The 24,827-nt window shown below is 57.7% G+C and overlaps 1 protein-coding gene across 1 annotated transcript; it reads left to right on the top strand.

The window, feature by feature from the left end:
- Positions 1 to 352: 352 nt before the first annotated feature.
- SDC1 (syndecan 1) lies at positions 353 to 24,608 on the top strand. The gene is made up of 5 exons (XM_023230034.2): positions 353 to 719; positions 19,932 to 20,013; positions 21,074 to 21,552; positions 22,130 to 22,265; positions 22,417 to 24,608. Exons 1-5 carry the CDS (start codon positions 654 to 656, stop codon positions 22,584 to 22,586), a joined length of 933 nt encoding a protein of 310 aa, XP_023085802.1. The 5' UTR covers positions 353 to 653; the 3' UTR covers positions 22,587 to 24,608.
- Positions 24,609 to 24,827: the final 219 nt, after the last annotated feature.

The following is a 24,827-nucleotide window of genomic DNA, read 5'->3' as shown; positions in this document are numbered from 1 at the left end:
GGAGCGCGCTCCGCGTCCACGCCCAGAGGGCGCTGCAAACTCGCGCTCGAGGACTGACTGCCGCCCCTTCAGTCCCTCTCCCGGGCAGCGCCTCCGCACCCAGGGCCCGGGCAGAAGGGGGTGCGCCTCGGCCCCACCACCCAGGGATCACCCGAGCTGAAAGGCCGGGAACCACGGCTTGCGGGAACCACAGCTCCCGAATGCGACGTTCGGCCACCGGAGGAGCAGGAGCCGGGCGGGCAAAGACCCTAGTGGGCGGGCCGGGGGCGGGGCTAGGGCCGGGGGTGGGTGGTTCCGAAGGGGCCGAGAGGGGTGGCTCAGGGGGCGGGGTCCTGGGGGGTGTGGACTGGGGCTGGCCGGGAGACCTGGCGGAGCTGGGGGTGGGGGGCTAGTTTTTGCAACGGCTAAGGAAGGGCCTGTGGGTTTATTATAAGGCGGAGCTCGGCGGGAGAGGTGCGGGCCGAATCCAAGCCGAGCAGAGAGGAATCCGGCAGTAGGGAGCGGACTCCAGCCGGCGGACCCTGCAGCCCTCGCCTGGGACAGTGGCGCGCTGAGCAGGCGCCCAAGAGAGCATCGAGCAGCGCAACCCGGGAAGCCGGCCCGTAGCCGCGACCCGCGCAGCCTGCCGCGCTCTCGCCGCCGGTCCGGGCAGCATGAGGCGCGCGGCGCTCTGGCTCTGGCTGTGCGCGCTGGCGCTGAGCCTGCAGCCGGCCATGCCGGTGAGTGCGGCCGGCGGCCAGGCAGGGAGGCGGCGGGAAGCCGGGACCGGTCACCCGCTGATGCCGGCGGGTGCACGTGGAGGGGGAGGGGGAGCGGGGACTTCCCTTCTTCCCGCGCTAGCCCAGCGGGTCCCGGGACGGTGAGCCTCGAGACGAGGGCTCCAGCCCTAATTTCCTCCGCTGTCGGTGGGCGCCTCACCGGTCCCGCGCTGGGGAGGGTGGGGGGCCGGGGCCCCGCGCTCAATTTTGTAAAACGTCTCCACATGCGTCGGAGCCCGCCAGCCCACAGCGGCGCCCGGGGTCGACCGCTCCCAGCCCCCTCACCCCGGCCACCGCGGCGGGTGGGTCCCCGTCGGTGGCCTGGGGAGATGCAGTGACCGCGGCCACAACGCCCCTCCCGCAGGCCCTAATTCAAGCCAGACCCGCGGGCTTGCGCCCCAGCACCGCCGAGCCCGGGCGCCCGGCCCCTTGCGCCGGGGCAAGTTTGGGCGCAGCGCAGCCGGCGCGGGAGCGGGCGGGCGGGCGGGCGGCCGCGTTGACCCGGGGAGCCGGGCCAGGGCTGCGTGGGGGGCGCGGGCGAGCGTCTGCAGGGCCCTCAGGCTTGTGTTGGGCGGCTCGAGGTGAGTCGAGCCGGCCCGGCAGCGGGAGGTTCCGGGAAGTTGGCCTCGGAACGCTGGAGACCTGGAGGAGCCCAACTTCTGGGCTGCTGAAGTTGAGCTGGCCCGGGAGGGCGCGTTCCCGTGCCGGGCACGGCCGAGGCGCGGGCGCCTTCCACGCGAGGGGACCCGGGAATGGCCTCCCGCTTCCCGGCTCGGCTTTGTGCTGAAGTCGCGCGGAGGCAAGGCGGGTCCCTTGGCCCGCCCAGTGCAGCTGGCGGAAAAGAGGGGCAGATGTGGATCTCGAGGCTGGAAGAGGCCTTTGGGTGGGATGCAGCATCCACCTTTAGTGGGGCTGAGGCTCCACCAAAGAGGGACGTGACCGACAAAGAGCAGCCTGAGGGTCCCCAGAAAGTGGCTCTCCCGTCCTGGCCGCCGGCCGCTAGCCCGCCTTCCCCAATGGGGTCGCTTTGTTCTCGGCCCCTGTAACCCTTTCCTGGGAACCGCCCCGTAACGCCGGCCTTGACGGGGGCTGGGACCTGGGCCGCAGCCAGGTGTCAGCGCGGGCCGCCCGGTGCCCGAGTCCGCCACCCAAGTCCGCCTCCCCAGTCCCCGCGCCCGGTGCTGGCGTCCCGGGGTCCCTCCTGCGGGCCGGCTCGGCCATCCCCCGGGATGCAGAGGGGAGGTGCGGAGCCAGGGGCACTTCCCCTTCCGGAAGTGGCGGTCCACCACATCTGGACAGCTCGACTTCCCCAGCTCTGGCAAAGGGAGGCACGTGGGCAGGCAAGGGGCGGGGGCGGGGTGGGCACTCGGGTCCTCCCCTGCTAATGTGACATCTGGATAAGTCTCAGCAGCGCTGACCCTCTGTAAGCGTTTCCTCTTGTAATAGCTGCCAGTTATTGAGCGCTTTGGTTTTTTTTTTTTTTTTTTTTTTTAGAGTCTGTCTCATGGGAGATGAGGTGGGACAGTCGTTTTTGAGGCTGATGTGTAAAGCGCCTTCCCTGCTTCCCAGGTGACTCGTGCTTCCAAACATTTTCCGGTCCAGGAGAGGTCCCTGTGCCTATTGAACTGTGAATGGGCTGGACTGTAAGGGGTATTTGGGAGCAAGAGGAGAGCCGTGATTTCCGAGCTGGGTCTCATGTACTCCTGGCTTTCAGGTCCAAGAAGCTGCTCTCTAGGGTGGTGGTTTCTGTGGAACTGAGACTGTGCTTGGAGTCTTTGCTCCGACTTTGGAGAAGAGAATGGAGCTGCGTAGCTCACCTCCCTGGACCGCCGGGCATCACCTCACTGCCCCATTCTCGCACATGATGGGGCCTCAGCAGGGGCGGCTGAAGTTGGGTCCTCCACCTATTTCCGGCTGGATTTAGGAGGGCTGTTGGTTTCCTTGCCTGCCTGGTGTAAAGCAGACATTCCAGAACCCTGGGATCCCACCGCACCCGTTAACGCTGGGGAGGCAGGTGGTGTTTGGGATTCCCTGTGGACTACCTTTCCTGGAGTTTTCTGTGGGCTGGGGCAGATGCTGCAGTGTGAGGCATTATTTCTTGCCCAGAAACTTGGACATCGGGCCTAGTAGGCAGGAGAGCCTCAAAAGGGGAAGGGAGGGAGACTCCCTGGAGCTACAGGGAAGGAGGGCTTCCTGGAGGAGGAGCTCCGGCTGAGCCTGAAAGCCCCACCCAAGCTTTGGGGTCAGACTCTGGCTTGAAGCTTAGGTATTCTTTTTGCTTTTTCTGATCTTACAAAGTTTAGTTTGTTTTCTCTTTCCCAGTTCTGCCTTCTCCCTCTTACAGTGAGTGTCCATGTTAGGTTAAAGGTGGGGACATGCAGTGCCTTCCCAGAGCTCTGATACCCCTTTGCTAAAATAAATCAGGCAGCTGGGATTTGCTTAAGATGGGAGAAGATATCCGCAAGTGGCAGAGATCTGACCCTCTCTGAAAGTTAACTGTGGCCCCAGTGGGAAGCAGGTCAGAAACCCCCTGGGGACCAGGAAGGCAGGGAGTGACGGAATGGGTGAGGGGAGGCTGCTAGGAGAGGAGGTTGCTCAAAACCACTCCCAAGAGACTAAAACAGGTTTGTCTAAAAAGAGTTCTCTCTCTCTCTTCCTCGCGCGCTCTCTCTGTCTCTCTCTCTGTGCCTCTGTGTGTGTGTGTGTTTCCTATGGTCTTTTGTTTCTGCCGTGTAAGAAAGTGGCTTGTTCTGGAATAGTTATTTGCTGTTTTTCTTTCTTTCTGTCTTCTCTTTCTTGAAAGGCATAAAATTCCTTTTGCCCTAATTACGGGGCCTAGCAGAGGCATTTTCCCATAGCCTGGCAGAGAGGGTATGGGGGGAGGCACGAGCTGCCTCCGCTCAGGCTCAGAGCTTTCTAGAAGTGATGTCACCCCTGGCTTCAGCTCCACAGGGAGGGTGGAGCCTGTTTAAGTCTCTACCTGTGGCTCCTGATGGGTTCCAGTAAAACCTCATTAACACACATTGGTAGGGAGACAGTAAGAAAGGAGAGAGCCTGGAAAGAATTAATGAAAAGCTTGACTTCTACAGTTTTTTAGAGGAATCTTTTCTGTTGCAGCAAAATTTTGGATTCCTGAAATCCCTTGGGAATGAGGTGTCCTGTGTATTCGTGTTTTTTCATCAAGCTAAGAATCCCTGTTACCCTCAAGTATTCTTACTCTGGGCAGGACTCTCTGAAATATTTATTTCCCTTCCTTTATCAACCAAAAAATGCTAGGCATGATTTAATCTCTGCATGCCAGGGTCGTCGTCCTCATCATTGTGCTGGGTTAGGACATTGTCTCCTGGATTTACTGTGCTCTGAAGAGCACTTTGCCCCTCTGCCTGGTGCCCCAGGTTGCTCTGTTTTGAATTCTGGTCTTTCTTCTTTTTCCAGAGAACAGCCAGCAGTGACATTTATGTGCCTGAGTGTTGCCAGCAGCCTTTCTGATCGGTTCTAATTTGTTACTTTTCTCCAGTGGCACTAAGAAACTAATCAGATGGGTTAGGCTTATTTCCAAGCTGAGAGTTTCAGGCTCTGGGTAAGGGCCTTGTCTGTGAGTGAGACTGATGATCTATGATACGTGGATTTTGTGCCATTTATGAACTTCAGCTGGGACCTGTTGCAGTCTCCCTTCTACCTCCTTGCACCCCACCTAGAGTAACAAAGAGGTGCTGCCCAGGTGAGGCCTTTAGCGGCTTCTCTCAGTGGAGAAAAGTGAGTCATCTCTTGGGGGGAAGTGCTTGCTGACCGCCATGTTTCAAGTTCCTCGACCTGGTTTTACATGTAAGTGACTTGCTGGTCACAGGTAGCTGGACTGACCAGCTGAGGGCCATTATTGTTTAGCCTTGACTGCTACTCTCAGCCTTGGTCATGGCCCCATCTCTTTACCACATTTGATTTGGATTTTGGTTCCTGTTTCTATATAATCTGCATCCATACTGTGTGACAGGCCAGAAGTGGCTTTGAATTAAGTAGAGCCCCAGGACTAAGTCTCAGCTCTGCCACTAATTTACTCCGTAATCTGGGGTGAGTCACTTTCCTTCCAAGTCTTGTTGTCCTCATCTGTAAAGCGGACATCACGATACCTGTTCTCCCTGTCCTCATTCTGTCATTTGCGTATTCATTTCATAATGGATATGTGAAAGTACTCTGTGATGAAACTGCCTGAAGAAAGTAAGCTGTCGATACAATTAAGATTACCTTTTTTTTGAGCACCTGCTGTTCAGTGCTCAGTACTTTTCCTCCATTCTTATTTGAACTTTACCCCAAACCTTTACAATACATATCATTGCCCCATTTTGTGGATGAGGAAGCTGAGGCCTAGGGTGGCGGGCCTCTCCAATGGCTGAGCCAGGATTTGTGTGTGTGTGTGTGTGTGTGCAGTGTGTGTGTATGGATATGGTGTGAATACATCGCAAGGCTGTCAAGTCTCCCCTGAGAAGCCTGGCATTTGGGGGCTGGCTGAACCCTGCAAGGCTCTGCTGGGCATTTGCTGGTCCGTCCTGAAGAATCATGGGTGTGAGCGTTTTGGGCGGAGGGGCCCAGGCCGGGCTGAGCTGGCCTGAACAGTGCCATCAGGCAAACTGAGCACCGGGTAACATTCAGGAGTTGTGTTGGGTTCAACTGATAGCCGCTCAGGGACAGGCGAGAGCTCCTCGCAGGAAGTAAACGGGGACCTGAGAGAGCAGGGTGGGAACCGTGTGGACTGGGTGTGGAGGGGCCTGTTTGGATGATGCCCTCAGGCCGGACCCCAGGTGATGCCCAGCTTGCACCATCTTTTTACCTTGGGCTCTGGGGAAACATTCGTGGAATTAGCAGATTCTTTTGTAAGCCTGGGAGGTGGGCAGCATGACGCAGGTGGTGGCCAGAACCCAGGACTCGTAGCTCTGGTGCCACAGTCAGTCACCTCCTGGTCCCCTTCAGCAGCAGGTCCCGCTGGGGGCAGGGACAGCCGGTGAGGAAATGGTCATTAAGTGACTGCTATGCTTCGACTCTTGCCCGATTGCCTTCTTTTCACCAACCAGTTTTGGAGTCTTGGGTTGAAAGGGGCCCTGCGGCCCTGCCTAAGTGTGTCTAGAGAAGAATGGGATTCAGGGAGTTTGTGGAAAGAGGGCTTTTGGTGCCGGGATCCTGTACCCTGTCACTTCTCTCTCAGCTGTTCCAGCAGAGGTTGGGTTTTGGATGGGAGCATGCATTCTGGAACCTTCCACTGAGTGGGACATGAGTACCCTGACAGGCTCCACGGGAGGGCTGATAGGTGTGTGCCCCTCACCACAAAGAGGTATGTTTGGGGTGCAGGTTGTAGAGGTGAGACCGCAGAGGCGAGACCCTGGGTTTGGGGCGACTTCAGCACCTGTCATGTCCAGCTGCGGGTTGGTGTTACTGCTTCTGCCCGCCCTCGGGAAGCTTTCATTTGGATGGAAAGACTGTATGAGAAGGTCCGTGGCATTCCTGAGACAGGTGCACTGGGTCAGCTTGCCTGTGGTCAGAACTGTGGGGATCTCTGGGAGGGGTGGTCTGAGCCTCCCCTGGAAAGTGTCCTGCTTTTTGGCAGGGCCTGTAAGGGTGGGGGCAAGCTTATGGGGCAAGGGGGGCGTGCCATGGGAAATCTTGGGTCTTGGGGCCATTGAGTCAGGAGAGCAGAACAGGCGGTTGGCTGGACTTGCCCAGCGACCTCTCCTGCTGCGCTTGAGGCTTCCCGAGGCTGCCACCGGTTCCGCTCCCCACTGGGAGCCCCTCAAGGGTCTCTGACCTCCTGGCTTTTATAGCTTCGTGGCTGCCTAAGTCTATGTAGAGGATGTGCCTCCTCTGGCCATCAGCCCTGGGAAAAACTCTCTGCGTAGTGATTGAACTGAGGGTTGCAGCCCTGTGAGATGCCGTGTGTGTATGTGTGTCTGCGTGTCTCCATGTGTACATGTGTGTGTCCATGTGTCTGTGTGTGTGTCTCTGTCCACGTCCATGTGTCTGCATATGTCCCTCTGTGTGTGTGTGTGTGTGTGTGCGTCGTGTGTTTGTGTCTGTCCGTGTGTGTGTCCGTGTGTATGGGTGTCTCTGTGTGTGTCTGTGTCCGGGTATATGTGTGTCTGTGTGTGTGTGTTTGTGTGTGTGTGTGTGTCCGTGTGTGTGGGGGGGTACCTACTGCACAGCTTGCCACTGCATTTGGGCCTTGCCTGGGCACTCTTCACTTGCCTTCCCTGTCAGGCTGCAATCTCAGTTTTGGGGGCCCTGTCACTACCTGGCTGCAGCTTCCTTTTCAGACACCAGCTTCCTTTCTGCCTCCCACCTCTGCTGGTGGCCTTTTTTCTTTTTCACTGTGGCTCTGACATTCATCATGGCCTTGGCCTTGGAAGTCTGTGGAAGTTATTCCTACAGAGACAGGCAGTCAGGTCACCTGGCCTTCCTGGTTCAGCTGAGCCCCGACTGTGTGGCTGTGGCAGGCCGTTGCCCCTCTGGGCCTCAGTTTCCTCCTCTGCCAAAGGGTCCTTTTTCCCGTCCTCAGTTCTGAGAGCCACGTGGTTACAGAGACACCTTATCCTGGGAAGGGCGGAGGTGACACTGAAGGACTTGTTGGGGGCTCACCTTCCTCTGCCAGTATTCCTTCTGGGGACTCGAAGGAGAGTTGGTTGCCCAAGGGTTCAATGGTGGGATGGGCTGGGCCAGTGGAGGGCAGGGCAGGGCAGGCTGCTTGAGGGGTGGATTCGAGCTCCTTGTGGGAGCTGGAGTGGACAGAGGCGCCTGGGTGAGGTTGGGCCAGGGCTGGGGCTGCATGATGTTCTCTGCACACACACCCAAGAGTCCTGGCATCTGCCGAGGTCCGCTCAGCAGCAGGAATGAAAGCCATGGCGGGCAGGTTGGGGCAGTGGGGAAGGCGGGCATGTTGATCAGTCCACTCATCAGCTGAGTCATGGTGCCAGGCCCACGGGTCCTCCCCTGAGACTCACCCAACCAACCTTGATCCACTGCAAGCCCTCTGGGGGCCGGGACGAGGCGGGGAGTACAGCAAGACACAGGCTGGAGCTCAGGGGCCTGGCTTTCTGTCCTGGCCCTGCCTCCTTACTCTCGAGTGGCTGTGTCCAGAGGCCTCTCTTGGCCTCAGTGAACCCATCTGTGACATGGGGGGAAGGGGCTGAGAAGCAGAGGTGAGGCAATGCTTTTGGGTGTGCGTGGCCTCTTGTGACTGTCGTGTGACTGGTGGGTATCTGGGGGCCTGCCTGTGCTCTGCTGCCTCAAGTTCTGAGGGCTTCATGAGCCCTATCTGGCTTGACCAGATCTAAAGCCCAGAGTCTGGGCACCTGCTGTGTGCGTAGTCCGGTGCAGTGGTGAGAGTTCCATATCTGGTCCAGGGGATTCCTGTAAGACAGGGTGGCTGCTACTGGAACCAGATGAGAGAGGTGGTCTCTGCAGTGACAATGAACGGGGTTCGCAATTCAGCACCTGTCACGTCTGCCCACAGGAAGGGTTTTGTCCCAGAGTCCCATGATACAGTAGTATCGAACTAGGAGTCTGGGCGGTAAGGCAGGATATTTTATGGAGCTCCAAACCTGCGGGGCTGCCTTCTGGCCATGGGAAGTGTCAGGGCAGGGGGTCTCCCTGAGGGACCTGCAGAGTCTGTCAGTCCTGCTCCAGGACCACTCATGTGCACCATGGATCTCCAAAGGTATTTAGGGAACTTCCCCACAGTGGCGTGAACTTGAGTTCATAGTCATTTCCACGTGGGGCTGCCTGGCTCTCTCTCTGGATCTCCTGTGCTACTCAGCAGGCTGGGAGACAGAACTCTGGCTCCTGGCCTGGGATGCGTATGGTGAGGATTGCATGTCTGCCAGGGTGGGATGTGGGGAAGTTAGAGGAACTTCTGGAGGGCCAAGGAGCTCATGGCCACCTATGGCATTTGTCACAAGCTGGGTCCCAGAAAGCCCTTTAGGACTTGGGCCCTGACCCTGCTCTTCCCATGCTACCAATACCAGTGGTGGCCACTGATGCTCCAGGGGCCTTACCTGGCTGAGGACTTGATTGTGTCAGAGTGGCATTGACTCTGCCTCCAGTAGCTTCCTGTCATCCCTGCTGCCCAGGAAACTGTCCGAGGCCTTGGAGGGCCCATGTCTCTGGAGTGTTCCAGACGAATATGGTGGTCAGGTTTGGGCTTGCAGGGCCCGAGGCTGTAGGACGTTTCAGGAGCCTCTGAGACCTTCCTAGAGGCTGACGTCACTCTAGCTTCTCCCAGAGAAAACCACAGGGTACAGTGCTGCTGTGGTGGTGCCCATATCTCTTCCAGGATGGGGTGTGGGGGAGGGTCTGGGCAGCAAGACCTCAAGGCTGGCCAGGGCCTGCGGGACTGAGGGCCAGGCTAGAAGCATGTGCCCCGCTTGGGCTGCATGAGATCTTCAGGCCCTGCCCCCCACCTCCCTCCCTGAAAGGGACCTGGGGCCTGGGGAAAGAGCACAGCAGGAGTTTCCCTGGGGTCAGGCCTGGAAAGTCCAGGAAGCTCACCCCTGAGTCTCCTTGGGTGAATGTGCAGCAGTGACTGGTTGTCTTGGGCTCAGGGAATTGTAGGAAGGACATAGAGCCCCCTGCCTTCCAGGAGGAAGGTGAATGAGGTTCATTCTTACAGATCTTGCGGAGGCTGGGCGTGCAGTGGCCACTCTGGCCTGCCTGTCTTCCCTGTGTAAGGCAGTCACCTGAGCCTGAAGGCCTGGGCCTTCCTACCTTTGGGGGGCCCAATATTGAGTCCTGAGACCTTGGGGCTTGACAGGCGAGGTGGGACCGAGAACTAGCTGGCTTGGTTAGTCCCGGCTCGGGCTGGAGCAGAGAGGTGTTGTGGAGGCCAGGAGGAGCGCAGGACACAAGTCTAGCCCACCTGGATCACATCCGGACTTCATCGCTTTCTCCCTGTGTCATCGTGAGCACGATTCGTCACCTACCCCCACCTCAGTTTCCTCGTCTGTAAAATGGAGTTTCTCATATCCTGCCCCAGAGGGCTTTTGCAGAGATTCCATGAAATACCATATGTGATATGATTGGGGCCCCTTCCTTGCCTGGAGCACAGAGAAGCAAGTCTAGGGGAGCACTGAGGCTGACCTGTGGGAAGGGGTGCAGTCTGACCCAGCCTAAGCCTGGAGTCACTCTGTGTGAATGGCCTGCTGGTCTGACCCCAGTGCTGCTGACGTTAACAGGGCCTGCAAACACGGCTTTTGCCCTTCTCAGAAACACGAGCCTTCACTAGCAGGCCAGACTTTGCTCTCTTCCACCGGAGCCTCTGCCAGGGGCTGCCTCCTGACCTGAGAAGGTACGGGCTGAGCTGGCAGGTGGGAGAGGAGGCCAGGCAAAGCCAGACATTGGGGCACCCTCGTAGGGGCTCAGGCCTGCTGGGCAGGGCCCCCAGCAGTGGGGCACAGTGGCCTGTCCCCAGAACTTCAGACTGGTGGCTGTCCTGGAGAGGGAGCTGGGTTCTCTACGGAGGCCGACAATGCTGGGCCAGATTGCAGGGTGCTGCCGGTGGAGACGATGGCTGTTGTCTTCCTGAGAGTGAGAGAGTGGGCGTCACTGTGATGGCTGCTTCATGGCACGCCTGCCAGAGCAAGACTGCTGGCTTCAGTGGCTGTGTGCCTCGGGACAGATGACATAGCTCCTTTGCCTCAGTTTTCTCATCTGTAAAATGTGCATGGTACTAGAACCTAAGGTGATTGTGAAGATCAGGTTAATTAATTCAGATTTAAAAAACTGATTGCCAGCTCCTCTGGCTCAGAGGACTCAATAAACATCAGCTGTGATCACTTTTTCCCCCCAGAGCCTAATTCAGTTGTTCCTATTCTTCAAGTAATCTCCAGCCCAGGTCACAGGCTTAGCCTCTTTTTCTACCACACGCCCTACCCCCGACCCCCCTGGTGGTCCCTGAGCTCTGGGCAAGGCATATGGCTACTTCCCTTTCCCAGGGTCACGCTGAGCTTTTCAGACTGGAGCTGTATTCACAGCCTCCCTTTCAGCCATCTAAGCACTCGCCGTGTGCAGAAGCTGCGAGGGCTAGGAGCTCTGTGCTGGGGGTTCAAGCCTTTGCAGATCTGCCGCCCATCAGAGGGAGGGCAAGCCACTTGACCTGGGGACTCACCAGTAATCTGGAGGATCTACCTAGCCTCTTCAGAGAGAGCCTCACAGAAAACTCTGTCTTCATCACCCAAACCAGAAGGTACCAGCCCCACCCTCTCCCGGGACTCCTTCAAGGACACTGTGCCTTCCCGTGTCTCTGGGCTTCCCAGCAGCCTCAGTGCCTACTCAGTCTGAATTGTTCTTTATCTGAGAGGCAGGTTCCCAGGCTAGCCCATTGTTCTGTACACGGGAGGAGAAACCGTGTACATCTGTGACTCCAGGAAGAGCAAAGAGAATTTCTTCCTCCTTTCCTGGGTATGGCGTTGCTGGCATGCACATTTTGACAAAGGTTAAAAAATTTGCCCTTGACATCTTCCAGCCGCTCTTTTGTAATCCTGTTCTGTCTCCCAGAGCTCCAATCTACCCTCAGTGCCCTAGTTCCAGAGTTAGCCCCCCCCCAACCTGGAAGTGATTTATGCTGTAGTGTGAGTGCTGGCACCCTTTAGCCCTCCCAGAGGACTTGTTTTCAAGGGGATATTGTGCAATGACAGGGACACTGATAAGAGATTTTGGTAATACCTTGGAGCTTGTTCCCCTCCCCCACCTTCACACACAGCTGGAGCCCTGGCTGGCTGCAGCTGTGTCAAAAGCACAGTTTCTGCCTCTGTGAAACTTGAGGATACTTTATTTAGCAAGTACAAGGGGAGGATGTTCCTAGAAGTCCATATGGCAGAGGTGCCCTGGTCCCCAGGTCTGGTGGATACCCGTTCCAGGGGACCCCGTTGGGACTGACAGGGCTGGGCTTCTCAGTAGGGGCCGACTGGGGAAATCTTGGCTGAGATTCTGGCCTTAGTGGGCTCTTTAGGGCAGCCAGGGCTGGGGGAGGGACAGCGCTTTGGAGGCTTGGCTGCCCCCTCTGTCCCCGTAGGGTGGCAGTTGCCCCACAGTCACCTTGAGTTAGGATATCTCTGGCATCCTGCCTAAGCCATGACTCCCCTTGGGAAGCTGAGGGTGATGATCTCAAGTCAGTGTGATCAAGTGTCCTTGTGGGTCCCTAAGTGGGGGGTGCTTGGCGAGTCTTGGGAGACATCCCTTGTCTGGCTCCCGGAGCAGTACCAGGCACTGAGGCTGCAGGGCCTGGGCTGGGCTGCTTTGCTCCACGCCTGCCTGGGTGAAACCTTGCCCTGCCTGGCCTGGCCTGGGTTTTGCCAGGTGGGGAAAAGCAGAGGAACTGGTCTTCCAGCTCCGAGGCTCCACACCCACCCCTCAGCTGAGCCTGTTCTGAGACCAGTCCTGGCATGTGAGCTGCCGAGGCAGGCGCCAGCTCTGTGAAAGGGTAGGTATGGGGGTGCTGGGGGCAGCACTGGCTTGGCTTGGGCATCGGAGCTGGGATGAGGTTGCCAAGATCCCTCCTCTTTCAATAAACGCCCCCGGTGTACTGTGAGCAGGCAATGCGGTGCAGGGCAAAGGGCCCAGGGCTGGGAGGCTCGGCTCTGTGACCTTGACCTCAGGCTTCCCATCTGTAAAGCCGTGACCTCACACTAAATGGAAAATATTACCCAAAAGTGGTCTTGAAGGCCAAGTGTGAATGCCGTCCCTCCACCCTGGCCCTGCCCTGAAGCCCCCAGGACAGTGAGGGGTCCGTCTCGAGTGGCAGGGTGGGGCTGTGTGTGGGGGTGCTGTCCAGAGTGTCCCCGAAATGCGCCCCTCCCCTCGGAAGTGCTGCTGGGGACAGCCTCCTCTCCCTGCCCATTTCTGTCTCCCTCCTGCCCTGGACCGGGCCCGTCACTCCCCGCCTGTCATACCCTCAGCAGGCCCCGGCTTGCCTTGTTCTTAGTAGAGAGCCAGTGAGCTGATAAATGGCTGTGCCTGTCACCGGAAATGCCCGTGCTCCCTTGAGGCACCGGTGAGGCCCCGCCTCCTGGGAATGGCTTCAGTAGGGGAGGTTTCGGGTCTGGAGGCCCAGACCCCATCTGCGGCCTCAGCCTGCCTCCCGGGCGGGCTGTGTTTTCCCGGCTCCTGAGTTTGGAAAGCAGCCTTAGGAGAGGAGTGATGTGTCGAGCACTTCCTCCACGACCCTGAGGCTGGGGGAGCCCAGTGTCTCCTGGCCTGTGGCCCTGCCCTGCTGCCTACTCCCACGAGTCCCGCCGTTTTGGCCAAACCCCCATTGTACAGACGGGCAACCTGAGGCAAGGTATTTCTAGCACCACCCAGTAATTTAGGGACAGAGGCCAGACTATCACCAGACTGTCCCCATGTTGGACCTGGTCATTTTCCCTGGGCCACCCTCTGGTGGTCAGTGCTGTGGGTCCCTGAGGAGGGGGCCTTTGGAGAGTCTTAGGAGACAGAACCCCTGTCTCGTTCCCAGAGCAGCACCAGGCGCTAAAGCCGGCAGGGCCAGCCTGTCAGCCATAAGGCACTTTAGCATTATCCACCAAGCCCCTTCTGGCGTCTAGGTGGGGAACAGGTCTAGAGAGAGGCTGAAAGCTGCCTAGGTCCCCAGCATGGGAGCCGCGTGGTGGATTCCAACCCTTTCCCAGAGACCCTTGCTCCTGGGTGCTCGGGTCTGACCTGCCTGCTCAGTGCTTAGGCCATTTCAGTCCAGGCTGAAGGAGAGGGTCACAGGGCTCCCCACAGAGGGAAGGCAGCTGCACATCCACTCTGCAGGCCACTGAGGCATTCGGAAGGCGGTGGGACTGGGAGAGGGTGTTGCAGGTTTTTCTCCCCCGCCCTCCCAGTGGTACTCCTGGAAGAGCAGGACCAGGCCCTGCAGCCTGTGCTGCCCTCCAGGCCCAGCCTTCGTCCCTGGGGCCCACCTGCCTCTCAGCTCCAGCAGCTGTCTTCTGCTCATCCCTGCTGGGTCCAGCCAAGCTGGCTGGTAGGAAGCCAGTGGGCTCAGCCCTAGGCACAGAGGAGCCTCAGCCCAGCTTCAAGTAGACACTTTCCCAGTCATGTAGGTGCTTCCGGATGTTCAGAGGGTCTTCAGCCCCTGGGGGAGGGAGGCTGGGCCGCCACCATGGTGTGCTATCTGTGCGAGTGGACGTATCGGAAAGGTATAGGACATTGCTGAGCTTTCCCTGGTCCCTTTGCCACTAGAACTTGTTCACAGGGCTCTGTTGCTACTCAGTGCCTTGACTTTGAACACCGGACTCAAGTGAAGCGAGCTCTTGCCTCCTCCAGGCTGGGCCACTCTGGGGGATGCCTTTTCCTCTCCTCATTGTTTTCAAAGTGCAGTCTGAAGACCCCCTACAGGACCTGGGGCTTGTGAATGACAGAGTCAGCCTCTGGACGGGGAGCTCGGAAGACTTCATTTGTAGTGGTCTCCTGGTGATTCTTGGGGACCCTGAGGCTGAGAGTCCCCAGTCTGGATGCAGGTGATGGTTTGGATATCACTCTCAGCCAGTATGGTGTCTTGATGCAGAGGTGGGGGTAAAGGCTGGGGCTCTGCAGCTCAGAGACCTCAGCCCTCAAGAGTCCTGAAGTCTAGGGAAGGCGAGGGTCAGCCTATTTTTACACCTTGTAAACAGCCTGTTTTTTACTCCTTGTAAAAAAGATTTCCAAGACAACTATGACCCAATTTCAAGCCTCCCGAGGACATATGCCGTTGCGTGGAATCCCGGGATGGGGAGGGTGGGTGTCCAGCCTGCCATGACCATGGACCCTCCTGCCTCTTGACCTTGCAACCTGGACTCCTAGAACAGGTCTGGGTCTCTCCTGTCCACTGGCCCCAGAACCAGCACCATGGCCCCTGGTCCAGGCTGCTTGAGAAAGGCAATGACCTAGCTCCTTTGATAAGGGGCAGTTCTTTATCCCTGGTTTGTTGGGGCTTGTTGATTCAGTGACTCGGCTCCCACAGAAGCCGGGGATTTCGTGGCCACACGGGGCAGGTACAGCTGACAGATCAGCTTCCCTTTCCTGCTCCACCACGGATGACTGCGAATCAGAGGCCCCCTGCGCTGCCCAAGTTAGTGCCTGGGGTGAGCATTGTCTTATCCTCTCCTGGGTTGGGTTGGGGGCTTCAAGGCCTGGCCCTAGTAGTCCCCTTAGGGCAGCCCTCTGTACTCCAGCCTCTGAAGCTCCCCCTTTTTAAGTCCCCCTGGAGCCGGACACCTGGCCATACGTTCTGGGGGGCTGGGAGCTCTGCCGGGCCAGGACCAGACTATTTCTTCCCTCTTCTTCCAAAGCTCCTGGCGTGATTTTGGCTCACTGCAACCTCCACCTCCTGGGTTCAAGTGATTCTCCTGCCTCAGCCTCCCAAGTAGCTGGGAGTATAGGCGCACACCACCATGCCAGCTAATTTTATATTTTTAGTAGAGACGGGGTTTCACCATGTTGGTCAGGCTGGTTTTGAATTCCTGACCTCAGGTGATCCGCCTACCTCGGCCTCCCGAAGCGCTGGGATTACAGGCCTGAGCCACTGCGCCCGGCTGTCAGTGATGATTTTTAAGGGGTTTGTGTTTTACCCATCACTCACTTCAAGCAGCAGGTGACCAATGTCAGTGATTCAGGGTGCGGGCTGGAAACCAAAGGCCTTCTGACCTGATGTCCTCAGGCTGATGGGGTAGGGTTAGATGGGCAACCTCTCAGGTTAGCGACTGGGCCCGCCGCCCTCCCTCAAACCTGAGATGCCCACTGGACATCCTGGCTTCTGAGGCAGCCAAGGCACTTTTGAGCTGTCTTGTAGAGGAGCTGCAGCACAGCTGCCCCTTAGCCCCAGGGCTGGCCAGGGCCCGGGCTCTGCTGAGACAGAGGTTGCCAAGGAGAGTGGCCCTCTTTACCTCTGGTATGGGAACAAAAGCTGGCAGTTGGCTTGAGGCTGCCTTCTGGAAGCTTCTCTGCCAGCTCTCTGCCCACAGACTTCAGATGTGCTCTGTAGTGGCTGGCAGCAGGTGATGATGACTCCCCATCCCTCATGGCATAGGTCCCCTTCCGGTCCACGCCATTTCCTCTCCACCTCTCAAATGTGGGCTGGTCCCTGGGTAGCTTCACTGCTGGGGCAAGCTCAGCAATTCCAACTCAGTGAGACTCTGTCCCATTGAGGAGCCTTAGACAGGTTTTCCTTAAAACTGATGGGCTCAGCTGGTGGGGCTGGGGAGAGAGAAGGGGATGGCAGGTGAGGAGAGCAGTGCTGCTGCACAGGAAGTTGTAGTGTCTGGGCGGCCTTGGGCAAGTCCCTTGCCTTTTAGAGGCTCTAGTCCTTATCTGCTCGAGAGAGGGGTCCTTCTCAGCCCTGCTGCCTCATCTGCAGGGGAGTTGTAGGGGTGAAAGAGGAATGGGTGGAAAGTGTTTGCAGCCTTAGAGAAGGCCACACTCCTTCACACCCTCTTTCTTGCTGGGTCAGAGCCCTGACCCCAGGATTCTCTCCAGGGTCCCCAGGGTATGGCCAGGAGACCAGCATGGCTGAGACGGAGATGGGCTGACCTGACCATTACTCCGTAATTCCCTGTCCCCAGACTCCTGGCAGCTGCCTCTTGATCCCCCAGGCCCCAGGCGAGCCAAACCATGGGCTTTCTCTTCAGTGAGCTTCTGGGGTCTGCACTGTGGGTGGGGAAGGGGCAAGGCATCCCTTGCTTTGAACAAACAGAATGAGTGGAAGCCTAGATCTTACCTAGCACAAAGTTGTTGATTCGTTCTATGAATAGTTGGTTTCCTGGGACTTACAGAGGTTAAAGACTGGTTGGCCTGTTGCCTTCCTGGGCAGGGCATGAGGTGGGCTCCAAGCTGAGGCGACCTGTTCCTCAGCAGCCTTGAACAGTGGCCAAGCAGCCTCGGAAGCACCCAGGTTGGAGATGATGCTGAGGAGAGCTGCCCAGGAGGCCTGGAGGGAGTGTGCTGCAGGCCGTCAGCACAGCAGGCCTGCTAAAGGAAATCGGAAGTCTCACCGGAAACTCCTTTCCGGGAGTCGGCTGGCACCTTGGTAATCCAGGTTCAAACTCAGCAGTTTCTGCTAATTTCCTCCCCAGAGGGCTGAAATCTCACCACCTCCTCATTTGAGGGGCTGTCACAGAAGGTTGAAGCTGGAGGAGATTTGGGAGGTCTCTCTAGCCCATCCCCTTAGGCCCAGGGAGGGGAGAGGCCCCCGGAGGGCAGGGAGCTGGTTTCAGTGGAGAAAACATTTGCTTAAGAGCTTGTTGTGTAAACAAGATTGCAGAGGGATAAACCAGCAGAGCTGAGGGAACAAATTGTTTTAGGGACCGGGCAGACTGAAATGCCTATCTAGTCAGGAGGAAAGCCCTGCTCTTGGGAAACTACTAACCTGCTGGGGCCTCCCTGGCATTCCTGGGTCTCACTGGGCGGTGCCTCCCAGGCTGTACATGGGCCCCAGTGTGTGTCTTTCCTGTGGGCTTTGGTTGCCTCCTCTGTGGAGTGGAGCATGGATCTAATGGCTCTGGCTTCTGCTGAAAGATTCGGTACTCTACAATGCAGTGGGGTCGAAGTGTCAATGCCTTGCTCTGTCCTTGCCCCATCTCGAGCTTTCTCTTGAGGGAGGCAGTGCAGCAGGAGAGGGCAGGGCAGAGTCCTTGGGTGAGAATGAAGCCATGATTTCAGGGAGTATGGGTGGGGGTGCGCACTCCGTGCCCCCCGGTGGGCAGTATTCTTTGTTGGTGAAGGGGACAGGCTTGAGGGAGGCCAGGGCAGCTTGAGGGAGGCCAGGGCAGCTTCAGAGCGCTGTGGAGGCAGCACAGGTGTTTGAAGCACCACATAGAGATGTGTAGATCAGATGTGGCCTTGTTGGAGGCAGGGGGAGCATGAACTATGACTGTTGGTTTTTATTGATTGATTGCTTGAGACGGAGTCTTGCTGTGTCACCCAGGCTCCCTGGAGTGCAGTGGTGCAATCTTGGCTCACTGCAACGTCTGCCTCCCGGATTCCAGGGATTCTCCTGCCTCAGCCTCCCAAGTAGCTGGGACTATAGGCGTGTGCAGCCATACCTGGCTAATTTTTGTGTTTTTAGTAGAGATGGGGGTTTCACCATGTTGGCCAGGCTGGTCTCGAACTCCTGAGCTCAAGTGATCCTCCCACAGTGCTGGGATTACAGGCGTGAGCCACTGCGCCAGCCAATGGCTGTTGATTTTTGTAGATGGGCCATGGTGGACAGTGACCGTTCACTGTAGGTGAGCCTTGGTGGAATGTGACTGTTTACTGTAGATGGGCTGTGAATGGCCCTTTTAGGGTCAAAACCTTTCTCTTGGGGGAAGGAAGGTACAGTTCTGCTTTTGTACTTTCAAAGGAAGTTCAGTGTTATTTCTGACCTTGTGGTTTCTACACGTGTCTGATGCTTTCCTCTAACCCAGGCCCCTGGATGTAGAGCCTCCACCTGGTCCGGCTCTGCCCCAGGGCTGCCTCAGGAGACGGGAGGTGTTGTCTGTCCCTCTCTGCTTTGCACTACCCAGGAGTGAGGCCCATGGGCCTATAGCCAGGGCCTGACAAGGCCTCTTGGGCTGAGGAGGCCCTTTCCCTTTGGAGCCCAGCCTCAGGTGGGTGACAAGTCAGTGCAGAGGCTTCTGGTGAACTGACTTCTTCCTGTCCCCCTCTTCTCATGAAACTTTATCTGCCTCCCTTTTACCCTCTTTCTAGACAGGCCTGCTGGCATTTGAGGCTCCCCTAGTTAGACAATGGCCACTGTTTGTGGGTGCCCACTGCATGCCAGGCTGTGTTAGGCATAGCTTCATTGAATTTTGGTAACAGTCCTGGAATGTAGATGTTATTATTTCCCCATTTTACAGATGGAGAGACTGAAGCCATAAGCGGTTTAATGATATCCCAGGACCGCACATCTAGTGAGGGGCAGGGTCTGGAGTTCCTAAAGCTAGTGCACTGGACTGTGCTGTTCTGCATACTTTCTCATTCTTTGTTCTGGCCCCAGACATTGGGGCCCTCTCAAGATACACTGTGTAGTGAGTGGGGTCCTTGGGTCTAAGCCTCGAAGCTGAATAGGGCTCTCAAAGCCACACTTCTTGCCACCTGGCTGCTGGGTTCTTCCTTCTTTACCTGAGGTCCTGGGGCCAGTGTGAAGGGCAACGGCAGTCCTGACTTTCTGCCCTCCCTGCCGACCAGGGTTCTGCACAGTCCTGCTCACTGTGTGTGGTGTGAGCCTGCCTCCCCGCCCCCGCCCCCGGTCCTGCCGGTCCGCCCCGGCCTCAGGAACTGGAGAGATGTGTATACGTTTGCCCTCTGGCCCCTTTGCCTTTTGGAGCTGGGCAGGCGGGCAGCATTCCTGGGGCTGCTGTTTGCCAGCAGGGCCCGTCCCAGGTCCACAGCCCACTTCCTGGAGCCTTCTCAGTGCAGGGCCCCTTCCAGATTAGCCTTATATGTCCCCAGCCCGATGGGCACCCTGTCCTTCCTTCCCCAAGGAGGACGATACTCTGACCAGAGGGCCTGAACCCAGTCTTCACTGTAGATGGGAACTGGGCCGAGTGTGGGAAGGTGTGTCGGGGCCAGGCCTGGGGTTGCCCTGCGTGGGCAGACCTGCCTCAGAACAGACAGTTCCCTGTGCCCAGCGCTGCCCCTGCCCCTTGTGCCGCCCTTGGTGTCCACACCTGGGGGCCAGCATGCCTGGAAGCTGCCTCTGCATCCCAGTTGTCCTGAGATTGCTCTTGGGGGTTTTCGAAAGCCCCTCAGTGGGGCTGGGTCGGCAATCTTTGGCCCCAAAGCTCCCTGGCTGATGGCCCCCAAGAGTAGGGTAGGGTGGGCTGATGGGGTCCCATGGGGGCCACAGCCTATGTTCCCAATAGCAACTCCCTGTCTGCCCTTCTAAGAGGTCTGGAGCTCCCTCACCAGACTGAGCTTCTCAGGGTGAGGGTCCTGCCCACTCTCTTATGCCCCTGTGCCCTGTGCCCGGCACCAGGCTGTGTTGTAGCATCAGGGGTTGGGGCATGGGAACCAAAGTGCTGCCCAGAGCTGAGGGGCCTGGAGCCACACGAGAGGCGTCTCCCTGTGTACCTGTGCAGCACAGGGTAGGGCGAGTCCACTCAGCTGTCTAGGAGAGGACCAGGAGCAGCAGAGCCCCAGCCAAGCCTCTACTCATACCATATTCTGATCCTTTTCCAGCAAATTGTGGCTACTAATTTGCCCCCTGAAGATCAAGATGGCTCTGGGGATGACTCTGACAACTTCTCCGGCTCAGGTGCAGGTGAGGTTGTCATGGGGGGCCCCCCACCCAAGACGGCAACAGGTCATGCGTGGGGGCAGTGGTGAGACAGTCTCCTGTGTTTATTGAGCATGTACTGAGTGCACCCTGCCCGCCCCATCTCCACCCAGCTGGCTCCAAAGGGCAATGCTGAGCAGAGGAATGGGGTCCGTGAGCTGCCTGGTTAAGGAGAGCTCATGCTCGGAGGTGAGGTGAAGGCTGTGAGCTCCAGAAGCTGGGCTGCCTGCTGCACCTAGGCTCCTACTCACTAGGAATACCTTTACTCACTAGGAAACCTCTGGAACCCCCTTCAGAAAGTTATTTGACCCCTGAGCCTCTATTTTCTCATGTGTAAAATGGGAATAATACCTTGACCTGATAAGCTTGTGGAGCTGTAAGGCAGCACAGAGCCTGCTGGGGTGTAGCTCTTCCATCCAAGCTCCCTTCCCTACTTCCCCTTTCCCTGGGGGAGAGAAGTCCCTGAGCTGGAGGTGGTCAGGGAGGCTTCTCAGAGGAGGTGGCTCTTGAGTGGACCTCAGAAGAGGGGTGAGAGCTAAGGAAGGAGGCTGAGGTCATCCCTGAGGAAGTGACCTAGCAGGGGCCTGAGAGCTGCAAGGTAGGATATCTGTAGTTGGAAGTATCTGCTGTTGGAAGCGGGGGCCTTCAGGGAGGGTGGGGCCAGAGAGGTGTGTACCCTGGGATAGGTAGGGTAACTGAAGTAGTTATGGCCCTAAGGGATGCCCACCCCACCCCTGTGGTCACAGGAAAGCTTTCCCAGGTGGCCTAGGCACCTGTCTCATGGCTCCAGAGACCAGGCTGCCCCTGGACACACACACTGAGAAGGGACAGCTCTCCTTGTCCATTTTCCAAGGAGCTTAGCCTCAGCTGCCTTGCCCAGGCACTAGCCTCCCTCACAGCCTGAGCTTGGCCAGCCCAGGTGCTCTGGGGCCTCCCCCGACCCACCCAGCACACTGCTTCAGGTCCTCCCCCGTCAACCCAGCACACTCTGCTTCTGATGCTCCCTCCCCACCCTCCCCAACACACTCTGCTTCTGGTCCTGTAGGTGCTTTGCAAGATATCACCTTGTCACAGCAGACCCCCTCCACTTGGAAGGACACGTGGCTCCTGACGGCTACTCCCACGTCTCCGGAACCCACTGGCCTGGAGGCTACAGCTGCCTCCACCTCCACCCTGCCGGCTGGAGAGGGGCCCAAGGAGGGAGAGGCTGTAGTCCTGTTAGAAGTGAAGCCTGGCCTCACCGCCCGGGAGCAGGAGGCCACCCCCCAACCCACGGAGACCACACAGCTCCCAACCACTCATCAGGCCCCAACCGCCAGAGCCACCACGGCCCAGGAGCCCGCCACGTCCCACCCCCACAGGGACATGCAGCCTGGCCACCATGAGACCTCAGCCCCTGCAGGACCCGGCCAAGTTGACCTTCACACTCCCCGCACAGGGGATGGAGGTCCTTCTGCCACCGAGAGGGCTGCTGAGGATGGAGCCTCCAGTCAGCTCCCAGCAGCAGAGGGCTCTGGGGAGCAGGTGAGTGGCCTCTGCATTCCGTGGGACATTGGGTGGGTTAACCCTAATGCCTGGCACCCGGCACGCCCTACGCCTGTGCCCTGCGGATGTCTCGTATTCCTCACCAGGAAGACAGGGCCAGGGGCCCACCTTCCCCTACCCCCAGGGCCTCGCCCAGAGCAGGACCGACTAATTATGAGATCAGAGCAAAAGCGCCCTTAAAGATCACCCAAGAGAGGGCTCCCCAAACTTACAATCCAAACTTGCAGCCCCTGCTGCAAGAGTGAACGTTATACCAAGTCCTATTTTTTATCTTGCAGCTTCGTGGGAATTTTACGCTTTACACTAAAATAAGCCTGCTCATTTCCATACAGAAATGTATGCTTTGTATCACTTTTTGTGATATCCATGCCATGGTCCAGCCAGGGTCCAGAGTTGATGTGGCAAGAAGGCCTGGCTTTCGGGCCCCGTGTGATCCTGGTTTGGGTGCATCTGAGTGGGTGGTGGCAAAGATCAGGGAGGCAGGAGCTGCTTCTGGAGCTGGCTGCTGCTGCTGGCAGTGACCTAGCCAACCCAATCTGCCCCTGCCCTCCCATAGGACTTCACCTTTGAAACCTCTGGGGAGAACACAGCTATAGTGGCTGTGGAGCCCGACCACCGGAACCAGTCCCCAGTGGATCCGGGGGCCACAGGGGCCTCGCAGGGTCTCCTGGACAGGAAGGAGGTGCTGGGAGGTGAGTTTTCTCTCAGGGGGGTAGTTCGGGGTGAATTGCTGCTGTGGGGTCGGGGTGGGGCTGGCCACAGCCAAGGCCACCACTTTGGGGAGGGTCTGCAGTGGAGCCCAGGGGGCCGCTGAACTGAGCTGGCCCCGTCTACCTGCCCTAGGGATCATTGCTGGAGGCCTCGTGGGACTCATCTTTGCTGTGTGCCTGGTGGGTTTCATGCTGTACCGCATGAAGAAGAAGGACGAAGGCAGCTACTCCTTGGAGGAACCGAAACAAGCCAATGGGGGGGCCTACCAGAAGCCCACCAAACAGGAGGAATTCTATGCCTGACGCGGGAGCCATGCGCCCCCTCCGCCCTGCCACTCACTAGGCCCCCACTTGCCTCTTCCTTGAAGAACTGCAGGCCCTGGCCTCCCCTGCCACCAGGCCACCTCCCCAGTACTCCAGCCCCTCTGGCCGCTCCTGCCCACGGAGTCCTGGGGCGTGCCGGGAGCTCCACTCTGCTTCTCTGACTTCTTCCTAGAGACTTGGGGCACCAGGGTTTTCTCACATAGGACCTTTCCACCACAGTCAGCACCTGGCGTCGCACCATTCTGACTCAGTTTCTCCAAATTGAAGCAGCCTCTCCCCAGGCCCAGCTCTGGAGGGGAGGGGGGATCTGACTGCTTTGGACCTAAGTGGCCTCATGTGACTGGAAGATTCTGCGGGTGGGGCTTGGGGCTCACACATCTATAGCACTTACTGGTAGGACCAAGCATCTTGGGGGCGTGGCCGCTGCGTGGCAGGGGACAGGGGTCCACTTTGTTTCGTGGGGAGGTCTGATCTAGATATCGACTTGTTTTTGCACATGTTTCCTCTAGTTCTTTGTTCATAGCCCAGTAGACCTTGTTACTTCTGAGGTAAGTTAAGTAAGTTGATTCGGTATTCCCCATCTTGCTTCCCTAATCTATGGTCAGGAGACAGCATCAGGGTTAAGACTTTTTTTTTTTTTTTTTTTTAAACTAGGAGAACCAAATCTGGAAGCCAAAATGTAGGCTTAGTTTGTGTGTTGTCTCTGAGTTTGTCGCTCATGTGTGCAACAGGGTATGGACGATCTGTCTGGTAGGCCCCGTTTCTGGTGGTCTGTTGGCGGGCTGGCCAGTCCCGGCTGCCGTGGGGCCACCGCCTCTTTCAAGCAGTTGTGCCTGTGTCCATGAGCTCAGGGCTTTGCTGAGGCCTGGGCCACTGCCACATTGGAGAAGCCCATGTGAGAAGTGAATGCTGGCGGCTCAGCCTTCAGACTGAGAGAGGACTGTAGGGAGGGCAGCAGGGGCCTGGAGATCCTCCTGCAGACCACGCCTGTCCTGCCTGTGGGGCCCTCTCCGGGGGCTGCTTCCTCCTGGAAATTGACAAGGGGCGTCTTCCTCCTGGAAACTGACAAGGGGCGTCTTCCTCCTGGAAATTGACAAGGGGCGTCTTGGGCAGAGCTGGCTCTGAGCGCCTCCATCCAAGGCCAGGTTCTCCGTTAGCTCCTGCGGCCCCGCCCTGGGCCCTGGGCTGGAATCAGGAATATTTTCCAAAGAGTGATAGTCTTTTGCTTTTGGCAAAACTGTACTTAATCCAATGGGTTTTTCCCTGTACAGTAGATTTTCCAAATGTAATAAACTTTAATATAAAGTAGTCCTGTGAATGCCACTGCCTTCGCTTTTTGCCTCTGTGCTGTGTGTGACGTGACCGGACTTTTCTGCAAATACCAACATGTTGGGAAACTTGGCTCAAATCTCTGTGCCTTTGTCTTTCCCATGGGGAGGGATTCTGGTTCCAGGGTCCCTCTGTGTGTTTGCTTTTTTGTTTTGGCTGAAATTCTTCTGGAGGTCGACAGGTTCAGCCAAAGTTTTATAAGGCTGATGTCAATTTCTGTGTTGCCAAGTTCCAAGCCCCATCTTCTAAATGGCAAAGGAAGGTGGATGGCCCCAGCACAGCTTGACCTGAGGCTGTGGTCCCAGCGGACGTGTGGAGCCGAGGCCTGCCCCACAGACACCTAGAACATCCTCCTCCCACCTGGTTGCAGAGGCCAGAGGCCTCCAGCCCAGGGGTCCTGCACTTGCTTATTTGACAACGTTTCAGTGGCTCTGTTGGCCACTCTGAAAGGTGGGCCAGTCTGTGAATCAGAGACGCACCGCCAAGCCAAGGGAACCTGTGCCCGGTATTCGATACTGACTTTCTGCCTGGAGTGTATGACTGCACGTGACTCGGGGGTGGGGAAAGGGGCCAGCTGATCATGTTTGTCTGCTGGTCCGTGGGACAGTGCCCAAGCCAGAGGCTGGGTCCATTTGTGTAACAGCAATAAACGGTACTTCTCATTTCGGGCAACAGCTGCTGTGGTGGTGGTTGAGTCTCTTCTTGGCCTGGCGATGTCCTGCCGTGTCACCTACTAGGGGTGGGAGCCTGGTTCTGGGCAATGCTCTGGCTTGGTACAGAACAGCAGAATTGATGCTGGTCCCTCCTGTTGCGGAAGACAGAGTCCATCTCTGCCCTCCTTCCCCAAACCCCTGTGCAGGCATTCAGTATCTCGCCTGCCTTCTCCTGGGG

Source organism: Piliocolobus tephrosceles, chromosome 15 (assembly GCF_002776525.5).
Source record: "Piliocolobus tephrosceles isolate RC106 chromosome 15, ASM277652v3, whole genome shotgun sequence".
Lineage (NCBI taxonomy): Eukaryota > Metazoa > Chordata > Mammalia > Primates > Cercopithecidae > Piliocolobus > Piliocolobus tephrosceles.
Note: the sequence above shows the minus strand (reverse complement) of the source record. Positions and strands in the feature narration are given on the sequence as shown.